The 23298-nt window shown below is 48.6% G+C and overlaps 1 protein-coding gene across 2 annotated transcripts in view; it reads left to right on the forward strand.

The window, feature by feature from the left end:
- Positions 1-23298, forward strand: part of STRADB (STE20 related adaptor beta) — a 181768-nt gene that overhangs the window by 142994 nt on the left and 15476 nt on the right. For both annotated transcript variants that reach the window (XM_078680220.1, XM_078680221.1), the window contains exons 9-10: positions 16648-16752; positions 20659-20903. In XM_078680220.1, coding sequence (XP_078536346.1) covers positions 16648-16752; positions 20659-20903 — 350 coding nt within the window. The remainder of the gene's footprint in view (positions 1-16647; positions 16753-20658; positions 20904-23298) is intronic.

The raw sequence follows: 23298 nt of genomic DNA on the forward strand, positions 1-23298 counted from the left end.
GGTCACATGGAGGGGTCCTCTATGCAACCCAACCTGAGCGTTTTAGTTTGGTTATCTTTTGATTATATTAGGGGGGCCGACAGATGCTTCTGTTCTTAAAGTATAGGGTGGGGGAGGGGTGGGGGAGAAGGAAGGAATTGTTCTTTCCCAGGGTTGTTTGTTGTTGTTTTTTTTTATCGTTTTGTCACACCAGCACTCACACAATGCTCTGTTTCACTTCCTGATGGGATACATCAGGCCCTATTTGAGCACCCTGCTGTGCTTTCCGGCGACCCTTCTCATGGCAAAGCTTCCCTGTAGGATTTTACCACCCCACCTCGACCATCTACCACCATGACTGACATGACCATGCTAGGGACTTCCCTCCTCGTAATGTCCTGGAATGTCAGCGGCCTCTTGGACCGCTTCAAACGCATGGCTGTACTGCAATACGCACAACGCCTTGGGGTTGAGCTTCTCCTGCTTCAGGAGACAGACTTGATCGGTAATCACTGCCCCTTTCTGGCACAGTATGGGCATGACATGGTATGGCATTTTGGGCTTCACCCGGTGCTCTTGTGGGGTGGCGATCCTGTTGAAACGCTCTCTTCTCTTTGTGACTACATGGGCCATCCATGACTCCCAGGGCACCTCAGTGGCCCTTTGCGGCTCACTGAATGGCAACCCCTCCACCTTGTATCCCTCTACTCTTCCCCCATCGATGCGAACAAAGACCCTGGCCAAATCACCCGAACTCTTGACCTCACTGCCCTGGGGCGCCACTTTCCTCAGGGTGACTTTAATGCGGTTTCATTCCCTGACCTGGACTCGACGGGCCCTCCATCCCATAATAGACTCACACAAGCAAAACAGTTAATGAACTGGTCTGAATCCCTAGGCCTCTGCGACACGTGGCATGTCTGGCACCCACATACCAAACATTTTACACATATCACAGCAGCTCATCACACGCTGGCGCATATCAACGCGATCTTTGTCCTTTTGACGGACTGTCTTACGATTTAGGATGTCGCCATCCTCCCTATGGGTATACCTGACCACTCCCCAGTGCTACTTAGCACGGGCCCCCCGCCCCCCTCAATGCGTCGGACGTGGAGGTTGAATACATGGTTCCTTTAGGACAAGAAGTTCCGGAGGGTGGTGGGACAGGAACTCAAGCATTATTTCCTGACTAATGACAGGTCTGTAGCTTCACCGGGCACCCTATGGGAGGCAAGCAAGGCCACTATCCGGGGGGTCGCCAAGGGCCAGCTCAAGCGGCAAGCGCAGCTGCAACAAATGAGCTTGCGAGAGGCGCAGGCGTTGCACCTTGAACAATCCTCCTCTGTGGCCCCAGACGCTTCTGAGGATAGGCCTCTTGCTCGCATCCGTGCGGAGATTAGGCAGCTTTCCTTGGGGGCGGCTAAACTCCTCTGGCATTAGTCAGTAGCCAGAGTGTGTGGCTGGGGCGACAAAAACGGCTGTTCTCCACAGACTATCCACCTATCCCAGAGCGAACCGCATCATCCCCGAAATAATAGCCCATGATGAATCGGTATGCCGCTCCCCAATGTAGATGGCTTGCACCTCCGCTTCCTACTACCGCCAATTATATACGGCCAAAACCCTAACACTCTCGCTCTCGGGCTTGCTGGGGATCGGGAACGATCGCCTCCCTCGCCTGGATTCCACTGTGCAGGCGGACCAGGACCGCCCCATCACTCTGGAGGAAATTGGGGAAGCAATAGCCCTTACCTCCTCCAGCAAGACGCCAGGCCTGGATGGCCTCCCTCAAGAATACTATGCTCTATATCGCGCAACCCTCATTCCTTACCTTGTAAGTCTGTTCCGGGAGGCAGTTGAAAAGGCTTCCTTCCCTGTTGAGACAGACATGGCCACCATTGTGGTTCTTCCCAAATCTCAGCCACCCTCCCCACGGTGTGCAGACTACCGTCCCATCTCCCTTATCAACACGGAACTGAAACTGTTCGCCACAGTCCTTGCCCAGCGACTCAAGCCCCACCTGTCCATATTGCTTTACCCGGACCAATGTGAGTTCATGCCCTCACGCCGTACCCGGCACTGTCTCCGGAGGTTGCAACTGGCCCTAGCCCACCGTCACTTGCTCACCCCCTATTTAGCGTTCCTCCTTGTGGACTTTGAGAAAGCCTTCGATTCAGTGGACTGGGGGTTTTCGGATGATGTCTTCGCTGCAATGGGCTTTGGTCCCCACTTCCGGGGTCTGGTCCGTATCCTATACGCCCGCCTGAGGACGTGCGTCCTGGTCAAAGGGGTCTTGTCGGAGACCTTCTCTGTCTGTAGGGGAACGAGACAGGGGTGTCCCCTTTCCCCCCTGCTCTTCGCCTTGGTGATGGAACCCATGGCGGCCCTGATACGGTCAGATGGGCGTGTTCTGGGCTGGAGCTGGACCAATGCGGAGGCTGATAAGATTGATCTTTACGCGGACAACGTCCTCATTTACCTAGCGGACCCCTCCCAGTCCGGCCCTCAATGCCTCCAAATAAAACAATCTATTGAACAGGCCTCTGGCTGAACCCTGATAAGTCGGTCCTGGTCCCTCCACCTGTCTAAGGAATGCTATGAATGGCAATCCAACATACCGCTCCGTAGCCATCCAGGGCACGGATTCAGCAGCCATCCTGCGGGCTATCAGCTCCTCGTAGGCATTGGTGGAGGAGAAGATACGAAAGGTCAAGGTGGAAGTGTCTCTCCTCAGGCAGGACCTTCGCAACGCCACGGCCCAGATCACAGAGGCTGAGTCCCGCATCTCTACAGCGGAGGACGACATTAATCAGCTTAAAGCACAAGTGGCCACACACCAAGGAGCTTCATCGGCGGGCGAAGGACACTGAAAACTGCGCCCTTCGCAACAACCTCTGACTGGTGGGGTTCCCTGAAGGCGCGGAGCAAACCCAAGTGGCCGCCTTTGTGGAGGCTTGGTTCACCTCATGGATGACGAAAGACGCCCTCTCTGCTTGGTTTGTGTTGGAAAGGGCACACTGATCTTTCACGCCAAAGCGGCCAGTCGGGGAACCACCTCGCCCTATCATCCTCAAAATCCTTAACTTCAAAGACAGGGATGCCATTCGGTGAGAGGCACACTCTCAGGGGCCCCTCAAGTTCCAAAATCACACCATCATGGTATTCCTGGACTACACCAAGGAAGTACATACATTGAAGTCAAGAAAAAACTGCGATCCCTGGGCCTTTAATACCAGCTTCAATTCCCAGTGAGCCTGCAGGTTGTCTTTCAGAACAAGACGCACTTTTTTGACTCTCCTCAAGCGGCCTGGACCTGGCTAACGGAAGAGCAGACCCTCATACAACAATCCACCCTGTCCCCTGGGCCAATGGGCGCCCCGTCCCTGCAGGGATGATCACCAGGGCACCAGCGCAGTCGGCGCACGCACTACCGCAGGAGGCGCCGGTCCCAGGTTTGTGTCTCAACAATCCTCGAGCCTAGCCGCTCATAGACTGAGACTCTTCAAGCCCTTCGGGCTCCCCTCCCCGCCACAGGCACCAAGCATCTGGCAGCTCACATGTGGCTCTTCCACTGCCGGCACGACGAGACTCCCCAAGGGCGGACACCGATCTCTCCCGCAGCACAACCCTTTGATCTTCCGCCGGATGGCTGATGATGCTGTGATCATTCCGAGGCGTGCTCCGACCTTGCGGGAGCCGGAGGCTCTGGCAGATTTCTTGCTCTGATTTTCTGTCTTTCTGCCGAGACACTGCATATCCGGTCACATGGAGGGGTCCTCCACGCAACCCAACCTGAGCGTTTTAGTTTGGTTATCTTTTGATTATATTAGGGGGGCCGACAGATGCTTCTGTTCTTGAAGTATAGGGTGGGGGAGGAGGAAGGAATTGTTCTTTCCCAGGGTTATTTGTTGTTGGTTTTTTTTATCGTTTTGTCACACCAGCACTCATACAATGCTCTGTTTCACTTCCTGATGGGATACATCAGGCCCTATTTGAGCACCCTGCTGTGCTTTCCGAAGACCCTTCTCATGGCGAAGCTTCCCTGTAGGATTTTACCACCCCACTACGACCATCTACCACCATGACTGACATGCCCATGCTAGGGACTTCCCTCCTCGTAATGTCCTGGAATGTCAACGGCCTCTTGGACCGCTTCAAACGCATGGCTGTACTGCAATACGCACAACGCCTTGGGGTGGAGCTTCTCCTGCTTCAGGAGACAGACTTGGTGGGTAATCACTGCCCCTTTCTGGCACAGTATGGGCATGACATGGTATGGCATTTTGGGCTTCACCCGGGGCTCTTGTGGGGTGGCGATCCTGTTGAAACGCTCTCTTCTCTTTGTGACTACGTGGGCCATCCATGACTCCCAGGGCACCTCAGTGGCCCTTTGTGGCTCACTGAATGGCAACCCCCTCCACCTTGTATCCCTCTACTCTTCCCCCATCGATGCTAACAAAGACCCTGGCCAAATCCACCGAACTCTTGACCTCACTGCCCTCACTTTCCTCGGGGTGACTTTAATGCGGTTTCCTTCCCTGACCTGGACTCGACGGGCCCTCCATCCCATAGTAGACTCACACAAGCAAAACAGTTAATGAACTGGTCTGAATCCCTAGGCCTCTGCGACACGTGGCATGTCTGGCACCCACATACCAAACATTTTACACATACCACAGCAGCTCATCACACGCTGGCGCATATGAACGCGATCTTTGTCCTTTTGACGGACTGTCTTACGATTTAGGATGTCGCCATCCTCCCTATGGGTATACCTGACTACTCCCCAGTGCTACTTAGCACGGGTCCCGCGCCCCCCTCAATGCCTCAGACGTGGAGGTTGAATACATGGTTCCTTCAGGACAAGAAGTTCTGGAGGGTGGTGGGACAGGAACTCAAGCATTATTTCCTGACTAATAACAGGTCTGTATCTTCACCGGGCACCCTATGGGAGGTAAGCAAGGCCACTATCCAGGGGGTCGCCAAGGGCCAGCTCAAGCTCCAGCGGCAAGCGCAGCTGCAACAAATGAGCTTGCGAGTGGCACAGGCATTGCACCTTGAACAATCCTCCTCTGTGGCCCCAGACGCTTCCGAGGAGAGGCTTCTTGCTCGCATCCGTGCGGAGATTAGGCAGCTTTCCTTGGGGGCGGCTAAACTCCTCTGGCATTAGTCAGTAGCCAGAGTGTGTGGCTGGGGCGACAAAAACAGCTGTTCTCCACAGACTATCCACCTATCCCAGGGCGAACCGCATCATCCCCGAAATAATAGCCCAGGATGAATCGGTATGCCGCTCCCCAATTGAGATGGCTTGCACCTCCGCTTCCTACTACCGCCAATTATATACCGCCAAAACCCTAACACTCTCGCTCTCGGGCTTGCTGGGGATCGGGAATGATCGCCTCCCTCGCCTGGATTCCACTGTGCAGGCAGACCTGGACCGCCCCATCACTCTGTAGGAAATTGGGGAAGCAATAGCCCTTACCTCCTCCAGCAAGACGCCGGGCCTGGATGGCCTCCCTCAAGAATACTATGCTCCATATCGCGCAACCCTCATTCCTTACCTTGTAAGTCTGTTCCGGGAGGCTTTTGAAAAGGCTTCCTTCCCTCTTGAGACAGACATGGCCACCATTGTGGTTCTTCCCAAATCTCAGCCACCCTCCCCACGGTGTGCGGACTACCGTCCCATCTCCCTTATCAACACGGAACTGAAACTGTTGGCCACAGTCCTTGCCCAGCGACTCAAGCCCCACCTGTCCATATTGCTTTACCCGGACCAATGTGAGTTCATGCCCTCACGCCGTACCCGGCACTGTCTCCTGAGGTTGCAACTGGCCCTAGCCCACCGTCACTTGCTCACCCCCTATTTAGCGTTCCTCCTTGTGGACTTTGAGAAAGCCTTCGATTCAGTGGACTGGGGGTTTTCGGATGATGTCTTCGCTGCAATGGGCTTTGGTCCCCACTTCCGGGGTCTGGTCCGTATCCTATACGCCCGCCTGAGGACGTGCGTCCTGGTCAAAGGGGTCTTGTCGGAGACCTTCTCTGTCTGTAGGGGAACGAGACAGGGGTGTCCCCTTTCCCCCCTGCTCTTCGCCTTGGTGATGGAACCCATGGCGGCCCTGATACGGTCAGATGGGCGTGTTCTGGGCTGGAGCTGGACCAATGCGGAGGCTGATAAGATTGATCTTTACGCGGACAACGTCCTCATTTACCTAGCGGACCCCTCCCAGTCCGGCCCTCAATGCCTCCAAATAAAACAATCTATTGAACAGGCCTCTGGCTGAACCCTGATAAGTCGGTCCTGGTCCCTCCACCTGTCTAAGGAATGCTATGAATGGCAATCCAACATACCGCTCCGTAGCCATCCAGGGCACGGATTCAGCAGCCATCCTGCGGGCTATCAGCTCCTCGTAGGCATTGGTGGAGGAGAAGATACGAAAGGTCAAGGTGGAAGTGTCTCTCCTCAGGCAGGACCTTCGCAACGCCACGGCCCAGATCACAGAGGCTGAGTCCCGCATCTCTACAGCGGAGGACGACATTAATCAGCTTAAAGCACAAGTGGCCACACACCAAGGAGCTTCATCGGCGGGCGGAGGACACTGAAAACTGCGCCCTTCGCAACAACCTCTGACTGGTGGGGTTCCCTGAAGGCGCGGAGCAAACCCAAGTGGCCGCCTTTGTGGAGGCTTGGTTCACCTCATGGATGACGAAAGACGCCCTCTCTGCTTGGTTTGTGTTGGAAAGGGCACACTGATCTTTCACGCCAAAGCGGCCAGTCGGGGAACCACCTCGCCCTATCATCCTCAAAATCCTTAACTTCAAAGACAGGGATGCCATCCGGTGAGAGGCACACTCTCAGGGGCCCCTCAAGTTCCAAAATCACACCATCATGGTATTCCTGGACTACACCAAGGAAGTACATACATTGAAGTCAAGAAAAAACTGCGATCCCTGGGCCTTTAATACCAGCTTCAATTCCCAGTGCGCCTGCAGGTTGTCTTTCAGAACAAGACGCACTTTTTTGACTCTCCTCAAGCGGCCTGGACCTGGCTAACGGAAGAGCAGACCCTCATACAACAATCCACCCTGTCCCCTGGGCCAATGGGCGCCCCGTCCCTGCAGGGATGATCACCAGGGCACCAGCGCAGTCGGCGCACGCACTACCGCAGGAGGCGCCGGTCCCAGGTTTGTGTCTCAACAATCCTCGAGCCTAGCCGCTCATAGACTGAGACTCTTCAAGCCCTTCGGGCTCCCCTCCCCGCCACAGGCACCAAGCATCTGGCAGCTCACATGTGGCTCTTCCACTGCCGGCACGACGAGACTCCCCAAGGGTGGACACCGATCTCTCCCGCAGCACAACCCTTTGATCTTCCGCCGGATGGCTGATGATGCTGTGATCATTCCGAGGCGTGCTCCGACCTTGCGGGAGCCGGAGGCTCTGGCAGATTTCTTGCTCTGATTTTCTGTCTTTCTGCCGAGACACTGCATATCCGGTCACATGGAGGGGTCCTCCACGCAACCCAACCTGAGCGTTTTAGTTTGGTTATCTTTTGATTATATTAGGGGGGCCGACAGATGCTTCTGTTCTTGAAGTATAGGGTGGGGGAGGAGGAAGGAATTGTTCTTTCCCAGGGTTATTTGTTGTTGTTTTTTTTTTATCGTTTTGTCACACCAGCACTCATACAATGCTCTGTTTCACTTCCTGATGGGATACATCAGGCCCTATTTGAGCACCCTGCTGTGCTTTCCGAAGACCCTTCTCATGGCGAAGCTTCCCTGTAGGATTTTACCACCCCACTACGACCATCTACCACCATGACTGACATGCCCATGCTAGGGACTTCCCTCCTCGTAATGTCCTGGAATGTCAACGGCCTCTTGGACCGCTTCAAACGCATGGCTGTACTGCAATACGCACAACGCCTTGGGGTGGAGCTTCTCCTGCTTCAGGAGACAGACTTGGTGGGTAATCACTGCCCCTTTCTGGCACAGTATGGGCATGACATGGTATGGCATTTTGGGCTTCACCCGGGGCTCTTGTGGGGTGGCGATCCTGTTGAAACGCTCTCTTCTCTTTGTGACTACGTGGGCCATCCATGACTCCCAGGGCACCTCAGTGGCCCTTTGTGGCTCACTGAATGGCAACCCCCTCCACCTTGTATCCCTCTACTCTTCCCCCATCGATGCTAACAAAGACCCTGGCCAAATCCACAGAACTCTTGACCTCACTGCCCTCACTTTCCTCGGGGTGACTTTAATGCGGTTTCCTTCCCTGACCTGGACTCGACGGGCCCTCCATCCCATAGTAGACTCACACAAGCAAAACAGTTAATGAACTGGTCTGAATCCCTAGGCCTCTGCGACACGTGGCATGTCTGGCACCCACATACCAAACATTTTACACATACCACAGCAGCTCATCACACGCTGGCGCATATGAACGCGATCTTTGTCCTTTTGACGGACTGTCTTACGATTTAGGATGTCGCCATCCTCCCTATGGGTATACCTGACTACTCCCCAGTGCTACTTAGCACGGGTCCCGCGCCCCCCTCAATGCCTCAGACGTGGAGGTTGAATACATGGTTCCTTCAGGACAAGAAGTTCTGGAGGGTGGTGGGACAGGAACTCAAGCATTATTTCCTGACTAATAACAGGTCTGTATCTTCACCGGGCACCCTATGGGAGGTAAGCAAGGCCACTATCCAGGGGGTCGCCAAGGGCCAGCTCAAGCTCCAGCGGCAAGCGCAGCTGCAACAAATGAGCTTGCGAGTGGCACAGGCATTGCACCTTGAACAATCCTCCTCTGTGGCCCCAGACGCTTCCGAGGAGAGGCTTCTTGCTCGCATCCGTGCGGAGATTAGGCAGCTTTCCTTGGGGGCGGCTAAACTCCTCTGGCATTAGTCAGTAGCCAGAGTGTGTGGCTGGGGCGACAAAAACAGCTGTTCTCCACAGACTATCCACCTATCCCAGGGCGAACCGCATCATCCCCGAAATAATAGCCCAGGATGAATCGGTATGCCGCTCCCCAATTGAGATGGCTTGCACCTCCGCTTCCTACTACCGCCAATTATATACGGCCAAAACCCTAACACTCTCGCTCTCTGGCTTGCTGGGGATCGGGAACGATCGCCTCCCTCGCCTGGATTCCACTGTGCAGGCAGACCTGGACCGCCCCATCACTCTGTAGGAAATTGGGGAAGCAATAGCCCTTACCTCCTCCAGCAAGACGCCGGGCCTGGATGGCCTCCCTCAAGAATACTATGCTCCATATCGCGCAACCCTCATTCCTTACCTTGTAAGTCTGTTCCGGGAGGCTTTTGAAAAGGCTTCCTTCCCTCTTGAGACAGACATGGCCACCATTGTGGTTCTTCCCAAATCTCAGCCACCCTCCCCACGGTGTGCGGACTACCGTCCCATCTCCCTTATCAACACGGAACTGAAACTGTTCGCCACAGTCCTTGCCCAGCGGCTCAAGCCCCACCTGTCCGTATTGGTTCACCCGGACCAATGTGGGTTCATGCCCTCACGGCGTACCCGGCACGGTCTCCAGAGGTTGCAACTGGCCCTAGCCCACCGTCACTTGCTCACCCCCTATTTAGCGTTCCTCCTTGTGGACTTTGAGAAAGCCTTCGAATCAGTGGACTGGGGGTTTTTGGATGATGTCTTCGCTGCAATGGGCTTTGTTCCCCACTTCCGGGGTCTGGTCCGTATCCTATACGCCCGCCCGAGGGCGCGAGTCCTGGTTAAAGGGGTCTTGTCGGAGACCTTCTCTGTCTGTAGGGGAACGAGACAGGGGTGTCCCATTTCCCCCCTGCTCTTCGCCTTGGTGATGGAACCCCTGGCGGCCCTGATACGGTCAGATGGGCGTGTGCAGGGCTGGAGCTGGCCCTATGCGGAGGCTGACAAGATTGCTCTTTACGCTGACAACGTCCTCATTTACCTAGCGGACCCCTCCCAGTCCGGCCCTCAATGCCTCCGAATTTTACAATATTTTGAACAGGCCTCTGGCTGAACCTTGATAAGTCGGTCCTGGTCCCTCCACCTGTCTGAGGAATACTATGAATGGCAGTCCAACATACCGCTCCGTAGCCAATCGTTTAAATATCTGGGGATATGGGTGACTCTGCTCCCCGAGCAAAGCTGGGCCCTCAACGTTACTCCTCTAGTGAAGGTAGGCTAAGGCGGATCTCCAGAAATTGCAGGCATTGCCTCTGAACCCTATGGGGAGAGTCACTTTTTAAAATGACGATTCTCCCCAGGTACCTTTATGTTCTTCAAAACACCCCCCTCTGCTTCCTGAGGGCCTGGTTTCGAGAGCTGGATAGCATGGCCTCTAACTTCCACTGGGGAAAAGGGAGGGTTTGCTTGGCTTTAAACATCTGTAGGGTCCCTTCATTTGATGGGGGTCTGGGGATGACCCATTTATACCTGTATCATCTATCCACAAGCCTGCTATCCATACACTACTGGTTCCATGGGGGTGGTCCGACCCGGCCTACAAGCTTGAGCTAAGCGAATTGGGTCTGACCAAAATCCAATCTATGCTGTATGGAGATCCTATTCTATCTCGACTGCCGGAGGTGACGCGCTCTGTGCTGTGACACACAAAGTGGACACAAAAACTGACCCAGTGCACGCCCATCTGGCAGGGCACCTGGCTCAGAGAGGTTAGTGGGCTACAGGGCTTTCGATCCTGGGACCTTATAGGGATCTCACAGTTGGGGGTTGTGTGGGCAGGCGGCCACATGCGCTCCTTCAAGGACCTCCAAACCAGATACTCCCTGCATCAGTCACAATTTTACAGATATTTACAACTGCGCCATGCTCTCCATGTACACCTCACGGTAGGCATGCGGCTCCCTGACCAGAGCCCGCCAGAGGCACAGATTATGCTGGGAGACCTGGGGAAGGGGGGCATCTCCCGCATTTATCGGACATTGGTCAATAACACCCTCACCTCGCTAGATCAACTAAGCACTCATTGGGAGGAATGGGTAGGCACACTGGAGGGGGAAGACTGGAGTGATGCTCTTATGGCCCCCAGGACAGTTACCGTCTCTGCCAGGCTGCGTATGGTTCAACTATACTATTTACATGCAGCCTACCTGACCCCGGTGCGCCTTCATCGGGCAGGTTTTAGCCCGACTCCACACTTGCACTAGGTGCGGCTTTGAACCAGCTAACTTCTTCCATATGGTATGGGCTTGCCCTTGATTGACATGGTTCTGGGGGACATTGAGGAGGAACTCACAAAAATATTGGGATGGGAAGTACCACACGACCCACGACAGACGATTTTTGGCATTACTGATGGGCTAGGTAGGTCCAAAAACGAAAAATTGTTTTTTACTAAGGCAATGGTTGTGGCTAAGAGGGATATAGCTGCTTCTTGGAAGTGCCCTGATCCCCAAAGCGTTGACCACTGGTGGAGAGGGGTCGACTGGTGTGCCACACAAGAAAAAAACATGTATGAGGCACAAGGGTGTCCTAAAAAGTATCGAAGGGTTTGGGGGGAAGTGGTTGGGGGGAATGGTATAGACACGCAGGGAATGTCCAAATCTACTTAGCATTGTATCATTTCAGCTCTGTAATGTGGGAAAATCGAAGTGTTGACCATGCTCCTGTATTTTTTTGGTGTCATGATAAATGGCTGGTATCTTTTGCAAAACCAATAAAAATGTCTTTATAAAAAAAAATCCAATTCATCCGGTTGTTTTGCACTTTCTTCTGTAACACTCAAAAACAGTAATTATTTTATTTTTGAGCAGCCACTAGTGTAGCAGCCTCGCAAACGGGCACACTGAGTGGGTAAAAATACGATTGAACATTATGAAGATTGTGACCCAGATTGCCTGTCATTTGAATTGAAGGGCCAAAATAGTGTTACAATGAAATGAAAGCAGTTAAAAATCTTTCTAGTCAGTGGTGATCCATATGAAAAGTGTCTAATATCTTTCTCTCCCTTCACGTCAATTGCCCTCCGGTAGAAGCACGAAGAAGAAGGTTAGGTTACCTCGTTCCTCACCGGAAGAACCCAGAGGGTCCGCCTCCCACCATTCAAGTCCGAGGCCTCTGAAATCATCTGCGGCGTACCTCAAGGATCCTCACTCAGTCCCACCCTCTTCAACGTATATATGAGCCCCCTCGCGGCCATCGCACGCCATCACAACCTCAACATCATCTCTTACGCGGATGACACTCAACTGATCCTTTCTCTCACCAAGGACCCCAACACCGCCAAAACTAACCTACACGAAGGAATGAAAGAAGTCGCCGATTGGATGAAACAAAGCCGTCTGAAACTGAACTCAGACAAAACAGAAGTCCTCATCTTAGGTACATCCCCATCTGCATGGGACGACTCCTGGTGGCCGGAAGCCCTCGGAAAAGCACCCATCCCGACAGACCACGCACGGAACCTTGGCGTCATCCTGGACTCTTCACTCTCAATGAACAGACAAGTCAGCGCCGTATCCTCTTCCTGCTTTAACATTCTTCGCATGCTCAGAAAAACATTTCGCTGGATCCCCTCCGAAACAAGGAAAACAGTCACCCACGCCCTAGTCACGAGCCGACTGGACTACGGAAACACCCTCTACGCAGGTACCACCGCTAAACTCCAGAAGAAACTACAACGAATCCAAAACGCCTCAGCCAGGCTCATATTAGACATCCCACGCAACGAACACATCTCTGGTCACCTTAAAGACCTCCACTGGCTACCCGTCAATAAGAGGATCACTTTCCGACTGCTTACCCACGCACACAAATCACTCTACGACATCGGACCAGATTGCCTCAACTCTCGACTGTCCTTCTACACCCCCTCCCGCCAACTTCGCTCCTCCAGCCAAGCCTTCGCCACTGTACCTCGCATCAACAAGACCACCATGGGAGGCAGATCCTTTTCATACCTGGCCGCCAAAACATGGAACTCACTCCCCACTTACCTTCGCCTCACCCAAAATCACCTAGCGTTCAGAAAGCAGCTTAAAACGTGGATATTTGACAAATAATCCTCCTCCCCTTCCTAAGCGCCTTGAAACCCTCTGGGTATGTAGTGCGCTATACAAATTTTATGACTTGACTAGTCTGGGAAGGCTCTACCCGAGGTGTACCACAGCAACCCATTAAGGAGCCTTCCCAGACTAACCTTCTTCTTCGTATTTGCACGTTACACATTCCTCAACACCACTGTTTGACCAATCAGTGTAAAATAGGCCAAGAATATAACACAAAACTTAAATCTATCAAATTACGATTGGTCTAGATCCAGATGCAGGCAATAATAAACCTATCCAGACTCTGAAGTAACATTGTTTCAAGAAGGGAACTTTTGTCTACTTAAAGTTGCAACAGACCCTAAGGAACTAGCCAACTATCCTCTCATATATCAAGAGCTAATCATTAGCAAGATAATTTATTCGAAATAACTGTCATATGCTGCCCTGTCTGCAGCATATGACACTATCAACAATGACAGTCTTCGACACCAACAAGACTGGTCCTTTTTACATGAGATCCTCTATCTAGATTAGAATGAACACCCGCCATTCAACCTAAATGTCAGCGACATGCTGTGCAACATATGCTCTGCCCATTGGCACTATAGATCCAGCAGACATTATTCCATTCTAGATATAGACAGACGACACCTACATTTGCTCCATCTATAGGGTGGATCTGAGAACCACTGAGAACCACTCTGACATCTCATAATACCTCAGTGGATTGGTGCCAGGTCAAGGCAGAGGTTGAAGTGATCAGGAACTAAGAACACTAGAATTAAACTAGTTGTATTTTTATTGATACACGATTATTTTACTTTTTTAGATAATTTTCACAGGTCAGCTACTTTGAGGTATGGAAACTTATCTCTTTCAACCTAAGAGAGCACAATAAAAGCTAATGGTATGTTTAATTGTCTACCCACCTACGGTTTGGGCCCCCACCCGCTACAATCTAAATACCTGACCACATATGTTCTGCTAGAATTCCATCACACAACTGGTACCGGCACCTTTTCTGCTTTTGATACATTTAAACAGTACTTAATTTGTAACACAATAAGTGCCAGGACCCTCGCCAGGAGGCCACTGCAGCTTGCACCACCCTTTGCCATACCAGCGCTGCCATTGACCGTACCAACACAACTACTAACCATCACAGTCCTACAAATGGGACAATACAGATTATTCCAGGACCCCAAAGCTATAATAATGGCTTGTGCAGCAGGTATTAGTAATTTCTATGTACATCAAAGTAATAAACAACTGTTGCCCTGCTTATTTGTAAATTAGACAAAAAGTTACACCTTGTGGAAGAGCATCATAGGTGCTGGTGTTGAGTGCCGGTGCTGAACAACGGAAACCACCAGCTCAAGTTAAGCACTGTATTTAAACCTCTTTATGAAGAAGATATTCCTATGTCTGCCCTGAACCAAGATATGGATGTTGCAAAATATGCCCAAATACATCTTGCGATTTGCTTAACACACATGAGGCACATCATAAACTCCGTGGAGAAAACTAAGGAGGTTGGGATGTTTATTTCACTCAGACTTTCCCTCACACCATTCCATATTGCAGTGGGAAGGAGCGCTTGCATTTGGCAAGACGTATTGCTGACCAAAATCTTGTGGATCTGGTCTAGTCACCATGATGTTATTCCTTTTATTCATGCATGTGTATTACTTCAAGGTAATCTAAAAATGGCTACCCAGCCAGAGTGAGACCATTCAGTTATACAAAGCACACCGAGCTATCCCTCTGCTGATACCAGGAAGCAGAGTGTGTGGTTAAAATACCCACACTCCATGGTGAGAGCTATCAAAGGGGAGGTTGCCCAGGATGCATTCAAGTGTCTCCACCCCAAGCAGCAACCTGCCATCTTAAAAGCAAAAAAAAAGAGATGAAGTATGGTAGCCTGGTATTAAATGTGCACCCTCAAATCCATCCTGAAGGCCAAAGAAACTAAAGCCAGCTCAGAAGGCACCTGCAACACATCTGTTCAAACAGGTATTCACCACATCATCACATGCCGACTCCTTCAGGTCACAGCAGTCCACCCATGCTCTGACTGTTGACACTCGAGCCTGGGGCAGCAGAGCACAGGCACGCCACTCTCTTTAATTGCTGTCTTAGTTCTAAACATTATCGCTGTTTGATGTTTCTGCTGTTGACACACCGAAAGTGACATTACACAGAGCACAACAAATAGCAAAGGAAGGGAGGCATTTAGTTGTCCTTCCTGCAGATGAAATGCTATAGGCCTAGATATATAATCTCTATTTCATTAACACCTCCCAGACTGCATTTCACATGTGCTGATTGTAACCACTTTGCTGGAAGTAATAGGAGCTTCACTGACACGCTTTTTCTCCAAACGGGTAGCGAGCATTATGTGTTCCAGTTTGTTGAGTGAAATGTATATTTGTTCCTGGACCTTTGCCTCGCTTATGGCGAGGAGCATTGTAGTATTGTACATAGCAGTTCACGGCTTGGGTGCAGTAGTCTGTGGAATGTACACAGGCTTCATACTTGACTATCAAAGGCTCTCTCTACGAGCTCTCAGATTTAGGGGTTGGGGCATGAAAGGGCTGGAACCCTGATTCCGGACAAGTCCCCACAAACAAATCAAGTGGAGTACTGCATGGGGAATAATACATGGATGTGAAAATATAGATTTCAAATCCGTGTGGTTTCCCCCTTCCTGAGAAATAATGAGCTGAAATCCTCAAACATTTCTCTACCTATTTGGAGCAGATGGTAAATGAGAGTGGGGCGTTTTTAGGAGGCCCTTTCTGATTGGCGCCAAAGAAGGGCAGATGAGGTGGCGCTAGAGCATTTGCTGGTCCTTCACACGGTATCAGAGAGTGGATGGGGCCAGATGGGGCTGGCTCCAGTGTCTTTGGGATCAGAATCGTCTGATCTGGTATTTGCAAACATGATCATTCCAGGTTAGCAGACACCAGCACATTTAGATTGCCCTTGAGCAGTATTTCTCCCCATCCTTCTCCCTCCTTACCACAGGGATATAGCTCTGGGCCACACTCAACCAGGGTCAGAGTAGGAAATGGTAAAACCAGAAGCAGTACAGTGCTTTGGACCCCATCACAGTGCCAATGCAATTCCCGATTTAGCAGAAAGCATGTTTCCAGGCGAATTAGATATAAATCACAATAAATGCCCCATCACTGCTCCTCCCCACATCTGCCACCCTCATTCCCCCCCCCCCCGAACATTTCACCAGATACAACGGAAATGGGACAAAAATGGGAAATTACCACAGGATTCGGGTGCAGTAACGCTGATTCTTGTGGTCGTTCCTCATTTCCGAGGAAAGCTCAGCATGCCTATTACTCACATACCTGTAATGCGATACAGAGTCTGGACTCTGGAGCGGTGATGGCCAGCAGGGGAGTTAGATACTCATGTCCATGACATGGGCCATTTGCCTCTAGTCAATGATCTTGTGTCAGGGCCCCAGGCAATGTGATCTCTCATGTTATTGAAATCACTAATCATACTTTTTTTAAATGTGTATTTGTTGCACAAATGGTCTCATGCTCATCTGCTGGGAGTACTCCAATGGATTACAATGTGTGCGACCCTTTCCTATTTCATATTAGTGGTGATATCTCAAAGGGTTTTTCTTCTTCAACAGGATATGCATGGGTACAATGTGAAGTCCGACATCTACAGTGTGGGCATTACTGCCTGTGAGCTGGCCAGCGGCTGCGCCCCATTCCAGTATATGCACAGGACACAGGTACATGTCAACTAATTGTTGTTTCTTCTCCCAAGTACGTAGTATGTTGCCATCTGCAGTGAAGACCCCCCAATTACAATACTATTAATTACCAAAGTGTTAAAATGCCAGGTCACTGCAACAGACTTTACCAACATTGACTACCCACCCCAGGCACATGCCAATAACAAGGGAGTAGACTTTAATCCCCCTGTATGCAGCTGAGCTGAGGTGGGATGTGAAGCTATTAGAGCATTCTTTCCCATTTGAACCCCTGTCACACTTCAAAGACAGCCAGGCAGGGTGCAGATGTGATGGTGTGCTCTACAGTCTCCTTCAGGTACTTGTCAGATCATTACAGATTAGATCATTGATTGCTTCTTCAGAGATTTCTTATTACAGCTTATGTGACTCCTTTACATCTCACAGTCAAAATCACCGAGATGTACTCGATAAAATGTCACAATCCCTCTTTCCCCTTTGACTGGTAGCTCTCCTTTCTTGCTTTTTTGAGTGGAGTTGTGCTCCTTCTCGTGCACTGGTATTTAACTGCTTACTTTACAAAACTGCATAGATACTAGATACTGTACTCTACTAAGGCAGGGAAAACAGTATCATTCTAAACTGACGGCTTGCTGCAACCAAGAGGTCCTAGTGTAGACTGTCTTTGTTCTGAATGAGACCTGCTGAGCTGGTGACAAAATAGAAACATCCACACGTATACTTCCAGCAGCTGTTGGAAGTATAAACATGCATATAAACATATATAAAAACATAAATACATGCATACATAGAACAGGAATGGGAGTGGCAATGATGCTTGATGGTATGTCGTTAAGAATATTGTTGAAATCTATGTGAGAAGGCTATGCTTTTTAGTGTTCCTCTTCATGGTGGCAGAGTGCTCGGAGCCTGTGGTGAGCCATGCATGGAGGAAAAACAAAATATTTGGATTCCTTACAGGCCATACACAATCATGGAGGATCTTCATCACATATAAACATCATTGGGTCCCTGGAATCTCAACCCAAAAGATCCTAGCGCATGACTACATTCACTAGTGATACACATCATCCTTGGCAGCCAGTTTTTTAGTCAGGGCACAACCAGCAACATAGTGTTTATGTAGTATAAAATGATTGAAATTAAAGTAAAACAAATACCTTTTCTTAATATGCATTCAAGCAATTCCCTAGGAGGCAGTAGGGGGCATTCAAGCAATTCCCAAGGAGGTAGGAGGCAGTAGGGGGCATTCAAGCAATTCCCAAGAAGGTAGGAGGCAGTAGGGGGTGGGGGTCATGTCTTGATGGAGCAGTCAGAGCGGTTTGCAATGTAGTGGCAGGCAAGGAGAGGGAGCATAAGTACACAAGTAACCAAATTATGGGAAAAATAAAGAGTAGTGAGGTGGAATAACATCAGCAACTACATCATAGCTGCATCATATCTGCGTCAACGGGTCAAATGTACTCAGAAGACTGCAGAAGGATTGAAGGGTATGTTTGGCCAAACTTTCTGTAGGGAGAGTTCCTGAGGAAAGATGATTTATACACCACAGATTAGACCTTTGCATAAGGTTATCAAAGTATTTAAATTTGAAATAAAGGTGCAAGCAGAAGACTTAGGTTGGAAGATCCCCACAGAAAGGCACAGATATTGTGAATTTGACTTTGTCAACTATAAACAATGATCCCTCAAAGTTGTTTAGCAGCTATACATTTGTTTTACCATGTTCGGTGCTTATCAGTGTCATGTACTTCTCATTCTGTGGTTAGGGCAGTTTCTGGGCCAATGTGAAGTTATGGAAATTCTTGTGACTTTTTACCTCTTTAATATTTAGGATTGAGGATGGCCTACTTGGTCTTAGTGACTAGCATAACAGTAAATAGGCTGTTTGATTATGGAATGTGGCTAACTGTGCTGTCTTTTTGTCCATGTCCTCTGTCCTTTAATGGTTGATACGAGTTGCCAAACAGTAAGTGCAATATCTGATGAAAGTGGCATATAACTAGGGGTTGCTGTACTTCCAATCTTTTGTCACTGATATCAAGCCAGAAAGGAAACATTTTAATGCTTAGTGTATTTATGGATTTATGGAAAGTGGAACTTCATACCTGTGGAACAGACAGGGGCCGATTACGATGCAGCTCGGTAGGCTCCGAGCCGCGTCATAATGGGCTCCTCGTTTACTTTCCGACCACCTAATTGAGATATAATTAATATATTATAATATAATATAATTAATATAGGGGTTTGGAAAGTCATTCCTGCTGGCTTCCGACAGGCTCGAAGAGTCCATCGGCCAGTTAGAATCCAGCCAGTGATTTCAAGTGAGGGCCTTTCTGCCCTTGAGATTACAATGCACGGTTTCCAGCATGGCTTCCATGCCTGCCTGTCCCAACATGGAAACCATTTCAGAAAGCATGTTTGGGGGCCCCCAGCAGGGTCCTCTTCCTCCGGTTGGAGGCCGAGGGGCACACCCTGCACCCTGTGCCTGCCACGGGGAGCATGGATGAACTGCACCTCTCATTTCACTATGGGAGTATGCATTAAGGCAAGTTTACGGCCGTAATGCACGCTCCCTTGGTGAAATGTAGTAATGCGACTGTGTTAGGTCACATCCTAATGAGGCGGTCGGGACCGCCGACCACCCGACAACTAAATCAGGTCCATAGCGTATGCTTTCAGAGGGAATCTTTATTTTAAAACTTGTTTTTATTGATCTTTTTAAAGTATGTTCAAGCAACATTTACAACATCAACACTAATTCAAGAGGGAGTCGAGGGAAATTTGGTAAAACTCTGAGCCAGTGTCTGGGATTTATGGCGAAAGAAAAACAAGCATTTATCTGTCTCAAATCAAGACTCCTTAGATTTTTGTTTAAAAGGCCCAAAAAGTGTACTTTTTTTCTGTTGTTGAAATTAAGATTAGGTAACAGTGGGAACGTGAGTGACATTCCTTGCTCTTTTTCGGAAAGAAGTAGAACCCGAACTATAACCCACTGAAAAACAGTTGTTGTAGGGCTCGTGGGGAAATCAAAGAATAAGCTATTTAGTTATGATGTAAACAGCGATGTGCGAATTGGAACAAGAAAATAACTCATATTTCTTGATTTTAAAAAATGGTGTGTTTACTGCCAAATATTGGATAATAGAGTTCCCTACGATTTGTTACCATAATAATGTCTTATGGTACTTTGGCATAGTTATTGACATACCATTATCCTAAGTACTTAACTTTGTAATATGACTGTGTTTATACTTGTTATGTAGTGGAACATGCAAAACGCGGTATGTTGTCAGCAACTCTGGCAAGGGCACAAAGTGAGAGAGATTTCACAGTGAAAGTACTGAAGGAAGTCAGTCCTATAGCTGAATAGGTTTGCCTGAGTATATATGGATTTCCCAGTGCCTCTTTCCTAGATCCTCAATATCCCATCTATTGGTGACTATGTGTGCTGAGAATTATTCAACAAAGCGTTCTTTTTTCAGACATTGACATATCTTATATCAGTGCAAACAGATATTTTACTAAGAGCTTTGCGATGTTTCTAAGAAATGGCTTTGTATAGTAAAAGATGCCTTATTGTCATAGAATAAGAGCAAAATGTTAGACTGACGAAAATCAGATCGATGTGAGCTTGCAGCAGTAATGCTTTTATTAGGCTAACTCATAGTGTAGGCTGTATGCTTTTATTAGGCTAACTCATAGTTTAGGTTGTCAGCTATCAAAATTATATAGGCCAGTTTCTGAGAGAGTTTTTGAAGGAAGGAACATACATGGATTCAATAGCAAGCAATCTAAAATATCATTTTGTCTAATAGCATATTAGTATCTCTGCAAGATTGCTCATTTTCTTAGAGAACAACTGTCCTCTTTGTGGCAATTAGCCTTTTTGACGATGCTGGGTTAAACTGGTGCTTCTTTCAGATGCTGCTACAGAAGCTCAAGGGCTCTGCCTCCTGTCCATTGGATGCCAGTTACTTCCCCTGTGGGGATTCAAGGTTGAAGAACTCTCGCTCCGGAGTGGATTCCGGCATTGGCGAGAGTGTGCTCACTTCTGCCATGACGGGGACAATGACCAGCGAGAGATTGCAAACACCAGCCTCAAAAACATTTACCCCCACTTTTCGCAACTTTGTGGAGCTCTGTTTGCAGCAGGAACCTGAGGAGAGGTAAGAATGTGGGAAATAAATAAACAGCTCTGTTATCTTATGCTGTAACAAGGATTTAACAAGATATCTTCAGATTCCTTGCCTGGTGAGAAAATACACATTTATATTCTCGCATGCGAAAATGGAATTCACAAAACTTGTCCATTATGATGCACCATTCAGCGGTGACCAGAGCAGATTTCCAGGTGTGATCTGGAAGACCTTTATGTCTTACTGAACTGTAAATTTACATCGATGTGAGATTAGAAAACTTCTGGATGCAGATATACTAATTGCCTTAAGAATCAGGTCCAAGGTTTTATGTCAGTTTGCAGATGTGTCAAGGTGGCCGTGTAAATCAGGGAAATGAGTTATGCAGTAGTGGAATTTCAGGAAGTACCATTTGGCGAACAGAAAGACCCTGGTATCCATTATGTTTAAATGTGTTCCTGCCATCTGTTCATCTACACCTCACAGGCCCACTAATAAGTTCTTGCTATGTATCGCACTAAAAAGCACCTTACATACAATCACCATAGAAGTGGCAGAGAACACTAATAAGGAACTATTTCATACTAGCGTCATCACAGGGGCATATTTCATAGTAGTGTGGCTCACAGAGATACCTAAAGGCAGGGCTTGTAGCTTCATTGTTAGTGAGAAAGAATTTGAAGTGAAGCAGGGAGGTGCACACATCTTCTGTTTTTCAGTAAACACAAGGGACAAATCTGGTGAAGTTAGACAACTTGTTGAGGATAACAAGATCAGACAAATTGCCTTTTTCGACTGTGGACAGAATCTTATCCCATATGGGACCCAATGTTTACCCTCGACTGACCAAAATTCTTCAAACTTAGACTTTCTAAATGGGTGCATAGATTTTATGCTGTCCGACCCATGCTTTTGCCTTCGCATATAATTTTTAATTGACATACCCAGGGCAATTATTGCCTTGCCTTAAACAATGACTCTTTCTCATTGACAAGTACTAAGATGATTCAGAAGTTCTAAATATAGGTTTTGCTAGACATTTGTATATTAAGGCTCAATGGCAGAGAGACGAAAAGCATGAAAAAAGCAAACAAAATTGCTCAACCATTCATTGGAGACCAACACATGTAAGAAAAACTAGGACAAATTACTTGGCGTACAAGCAAGACAAGAAACGGCAGTAAAGGTTTGGGTGAAGTCACTGGCCCCAGCATGGGAGACGCTTATTGATCAGTACTGCTCAGTGTGTGTAGCGGGCTGGATTTCTTACAATATTACAACTCCACTTCAAAAGTGGGGGTCCCATGCCATAGGTCGTGGAAATACATTACCAATGCAGTTGTCAGTGTCTTGATCAGCTTCTTTCTCTCTGCAGCACATGTTTTATCAACATGCTTCCAAACTTGGTTATGGGTTGTGAGGAGGAAGTTTAGAATTCTGTTGTCTGAGGTCAGAGGACAACCTTCTGTAAGTTTATTCAAACACTTTTGTATTTGAGCAGATTTGGATCAAATCCACTGTAGTAGAAAAGAAACCAAATGCTCGTGGCTGGCTGGGCCCTATGCGTAGTGTTGCTACATGCAAAGAAACATCTGTAATACTGTTCTCCGGTGGAACATATCCAACATATTTCTCACCTGACACACGGTAGTGGTGCTTGTCCATCGCCAGCTTCAGTTTGTCATTCTTGCTGGTATAACTTTTATGAGCCTCGCTTATTCAGCATTTTCTTGAAAGTAACTATCTAGACCAGATAGCAAAACATCTACTGCAGGTTTGTGTTCCTGACTGTTTTCTCCATTTTTATTTTAAACTGTTCAGGTTTTCAGAGGTGATTAGTGGCATCTCTGAAGATTCTCAAGACGCCTTGCTAGTTGTTTGCTTTAAAGTTCACTAATACCTCTTAGGTGCAGCCACCAAATTATTTATTAAGTACAAGCTACAGACTTTATCACGTGCACAAGTGCTTGCACCTGTCATCTCTCCTGATTCTAACAGTTTATGGAGATATGGCATTTTGTCTAATAACAAATCCAGACCTTTGAAGCAGTGCATCACTCAAATAACTTGGACATAATTTACCTAATGCAAATGGTTTACTGGTCAAGTGTTGGGCACTGTTGGCTCTATGATTATGAAAGCATATCGGGACATTCTTCTGTGACATTGAAGTAAAAGACGTCTAGAGGGCTGAAGGGTTCTTAAATAAGACCAGAAGCCATGTTTATCACGATGCGTCTACTTTACGGATATGTTGATGTCAGTGGTTCAGTACTCTTGTTATTAAAACTTTATCCCCAAATTCTGTAGATGATTCCTCTGATAGATCATAAGCAGTTTCATTTGTTTCCAGTTTTCGGTTTGTCTGGACCTTGGGTCTTGTGTAGCATAAGCAGTGGATTATCTCACAACGTAAGCCCAGTGA

This window comes from Lissotriton helveticus, chromosome 3_1, assembly GCF_964261635.1.
Source record: "Lissotriton helveticus chromosome 3_1, aLisHel1.1, whole genome shotgun sequence".
Classification (NCBI taxonomy): domain Eukaryota; kingdom Metazoa; phylum Chordata; class Amphibia; order Caudata; family Salamandridae; genus Lissotriton; species Lissotriton helveticus.